The sequence below is a fragment of the Arachis duranensis genome, chromosome 4 (genome assembly GCF_000817695.3).
Source record: "Arachis duranensis cultivar V14167 chromosome 4, aradu.V14167.gnm2.J7QH, whole genome shotgun sequence".
Taxonomy (NCBI): domain Eukaryota; kingdom Viridiplantae; phylum Streptophyta; class Magnoliopsida; order Fabales; family Fabaceae; genus Arachis; species Arachis duranensis.
The window spans coordinates 426,624-430,296 of record NC_029775.3 but is presented as its reverse complement, the minus strand read 5'-3'; the positions used below and the strand labels follow the sequence as shown (position 1 = coordinate 430,296).

At 30.5% G+C, this 3,673-nt stretch overlaps 1 protein-coding gene across 1 annotated transcript in view; it reads left to right on the top strand.

Annotated features, from left to right (window-relative positions):
* Nucleotides 1–239: 239 nt before the first annotated feature.
* Nucleotides 240–3,673, top strand: part of LOC107482486 (strigolactone esterase D14) — a 5,778-nt gene continuing 2,344 nt past the window's right edge. Inside the window, exon 1 of the mRNA XM_016103003.3 lies at nucleotides 240–707. Within this exon, the coding sequence (XP_015958489.1) occupies nucleotides 307–707 (401 nt within the window). The 5' untranslated portion in view covers nucleotides 240–306. The remainder of the gene's footprint in view (nucleotides 708–3,673) is intronic.

Genomic DNA, 3,673 nt, shown 5'->3' with positions numbered 1-3,673 from the left:
TTATTAATATTTAAAAATATAAGATAAAATATATTATTAGATTACTAGACTAAAATAATTAAACTACAAAGATTGAATTAATAACAAAATAATAATAAAAAATAATAAATTCTCATAGTTCTATAACATTTTTTATTCAAAAATATTTACATGCCTGACATCTTTCAGTTTATAGTCAATAGATATCAAAACATTGCATGCACATGTAGCAAATAAAACCACAAATTCTCTAAGGAGTAGTTTATTGTTGGCCATTTCTCCCATAGTTAAATTCTTATTACTTATTCAACCAATTTGAATTCAAACATGGTGACACCAGAAAAAAAGAACCTCTCAATAGCTTTAAATGCCAGGACCATACAGTCATCATCGTTAGGGACCGAAACCATAATTTTATGTCACGGATTTGGAACAGACCAATCGATTTGGGACAAAATCATTCCTCTTTTGTTAGCTGAAAATTACAGTATAGTTTTGTTTGATTGGCCCTTTTCTGGAGCTGTTGAAAATAAGAGCCTCTATGAGCACTTCAAACACACATCCTCCTTTGAATCTTATGCTGATGCTTTAATCACTGTTATGGATGAGATGGGTCTCAAAGATATCATTTTTGTTGGGCATTCCATGGCTGCTATGATCGGTTGCATTGCCTCCACTCAAAGACCTAATTTATTCAAGAGACTCGTTCTTCTTTGTGCTTCCCCAAGGTACTCTCCCTAGTCCCTACATACCCTTCTTTCACTTTCAATTTCACCCTAACTCCATTTACATATATATGTTCTATATAGAGAGTGAGAGTTGAGTCCAATGTGATTCTAACTCATTGATTCTCATCAAATGAATGGATTATGTTCTATCGCTTTAATGCTCATATGCTTGTATTCTCTCTTTTTGTGAGCATGATAAAACTTGATGCACGTTTTGGTTGAGGTAAAGACTTAGACGATGCTGTTAATTTTATAGCTAAGAACCTTAAATAATTTGATATGTTTAACTAAAGGAAAAGTATACCTAGATAATGAAAATACTAAATAATGTAAATAATGAATATATCGAATATTTATTTTACTAGGTGTGCGGATGATTATTCTAATATTAAGATTTAGATGATTAATTTAGATGTATAGTATATTTTAATTTGATTGGTAGTTATTCATATTGTTCAAAAAAGTTATTGATTATATAACATTACCCTTAACTAAATTGTTATTTAACAATTTTTTAATTTTTAACTTCACATAAAGAGAAACCAACCAAATTGACACCTACTACATACTCTATTAGGAATTTTTTAGTGTGACCAGAATGCAAATTGAAACTAAATTTGATCCTCGTAAAGGTGTTATAATTATCTGGGAAAGAATAATATTAATTCATAAAATACGTTCTCAACAATATAATCATTAATAGTACTGTTTGAATAATTCTATTGAAGTGTTTAAACTTTAAACTTATTCATGTACACATACATGCGGGGCTCAGTAATAGTCTTTCTTTCTCTTAATCTCCTTTTTTATTATTTCTATCTTTTAGATATCTAAACTAAAAAAAGTAATTCAATTATCATTTCTCTAATATAGATATAAAGTATTTGAAAGCTTGGTGTTCAAACTCTTAACAAATGAGTTTAGCTAAGAACACATATTAAGATTACTATTAGTGGATATTTTTAAATTTTTTAATAAATATATTAAAATTTAAAGTTTACATATCTATTTTTTTCAATTGATAATAATATCCTAATATAATATATCTTTATCTAAACTCTCTCTCTCTATATATATATATATATATAAAAGCCGGCAGCCAAGTCAACTCCCGTATTAAAATAAAAAAAAAGAAAAGTTTTATGAAATCAGTTAATTATATGGTTAGTATATGTAGAGGTCGTATTACTCCAACGTAAGCTTCTATAGTTTAATAACAAGCTAAGATAGAGTCAACGATATAATTAATGCTTAAGATCCTTCTCAAGTGCCGGCTTTCTATGAGTGTGTTTGGATTTGTATTGGAAAAGAGAGAAGCGCGTTTGAGCTTCTTGAACGCCTTATTTTTGTGTTTGGTAATATTTTTATTCTCTAAACGCAGAAGTGATTTTTATGTTAAATCTACGTTTACCAAAAGTTATAAAATGTTAAATCCACGTTTACTAAAAGTTATAAATTCTAGCTTTTCCGTTTAACTTTTTACGTTGATTAAAAATTATATTGTATGTACTAATTATGTCCTTCATTATTTATATGTTTATTTTTTTTATAATATTTTTTCTAATACTCTCTTATGCATATTATTGTTTTTTATAAAATTTCTGTTTTTTTATTTATATGAGTTTTTTATTGTTATTGTTATTTCTTTTTTACATGGAATATTTTTTTTTGTATTATGATTCTATTAATCCTATTAGAGTACTAAAGAATATTGAGAGTACTAAAAAAATATTAAAACTTATTTAAATATTTAAAAAAAATTATAAAATAACATAACAGATCTGTCTTATTCCCAAGATTTCTGATGCTAAAGATATGACTCAGGTAAGACCAATAAGCCTATCTTCAGTCTTTTATAAGATTATCTCCAAAGTATTTGTACATAGGCTTCAGAGTATGATGAATAGACTAATTAGCCCTACGCATAGTGCTTTTATTAAAGGCAGATTAATCTCTGATAATATCCTAATTGCTCACGAGTGTATGCATTACTTGAAGAACAAAAAAAGGGGACTCGAAAATGAAATGGCGCTAAATTATATATGAGTAAGGCATATGATAGGGTGGAATGGCACTTTCTTTGGTTTATATTGGAGAAGTTTGGTTTTGACTCTCGATGGATCATGTGGATTCGAGAATTAGTGACAACTGTTTCTTATTCTGTTATTGTGGAAGGACAACCTTATGGTTTCTTCAAACCAAATAGAGGTATTCGACAAGGAGATCCTCTATCCCCCTATCTTTTTCTTTTTTGTGCAGAAGGTCTCTCCTTCTTGCTACACAAGGCAGAACAAAACAGACTAATTCAGGGTCTTCAGATACATAGGCGATGTCCCAAGGTCAACCACCTCCTGTTTGCTGATGATTCCATTTTATTCTGTAAGGCTAATCCTGAAGCATGTTCAAATATCCTGCATTTATTGAATTCTTGTGAAAGCATCAGTGGCCAGAGGGTAAATCTTAATAAATCTGCTGGATTCTTTAGTCACAACACTCCGTCCACTACTCGTACACTACTGACTAACTCTATGCATATTAATCATATTGGGGCTCAAGATAAATACCTTGGTTTACCTTCTACAGTCTCTAAATCGAAAAAGGCTTCTTTTAGTATGATCAAAGAAAAGGTTCGGAAAAGAATCCAAGGGTGGAAGCGCAATCTTCTTTCGTCAGGTGGTAGACACGTACTGCTTAAGGCAGTGGGAGAAGCTATTCCTATTTATACATTGTCTTGCTTCAAGTTGCTTGATGGTTTAATTTCGGAAATTCACTCTCTACTTTCTCAGTTTTGGTGGGGACAAAAAGGTTCTGAAAGGAGGATGGCTTGGATTAGCTGAGACACTATGACTCGCTCACGAAAAGAAGGAGGCCTTGAATTTAAAGATCTCAGAATCCAAAATCTGGCGCTTTTAGGCAAACAGTTTTGGCGACTTGTAACACAGCCTACTTCCTTATTATCCAAAATC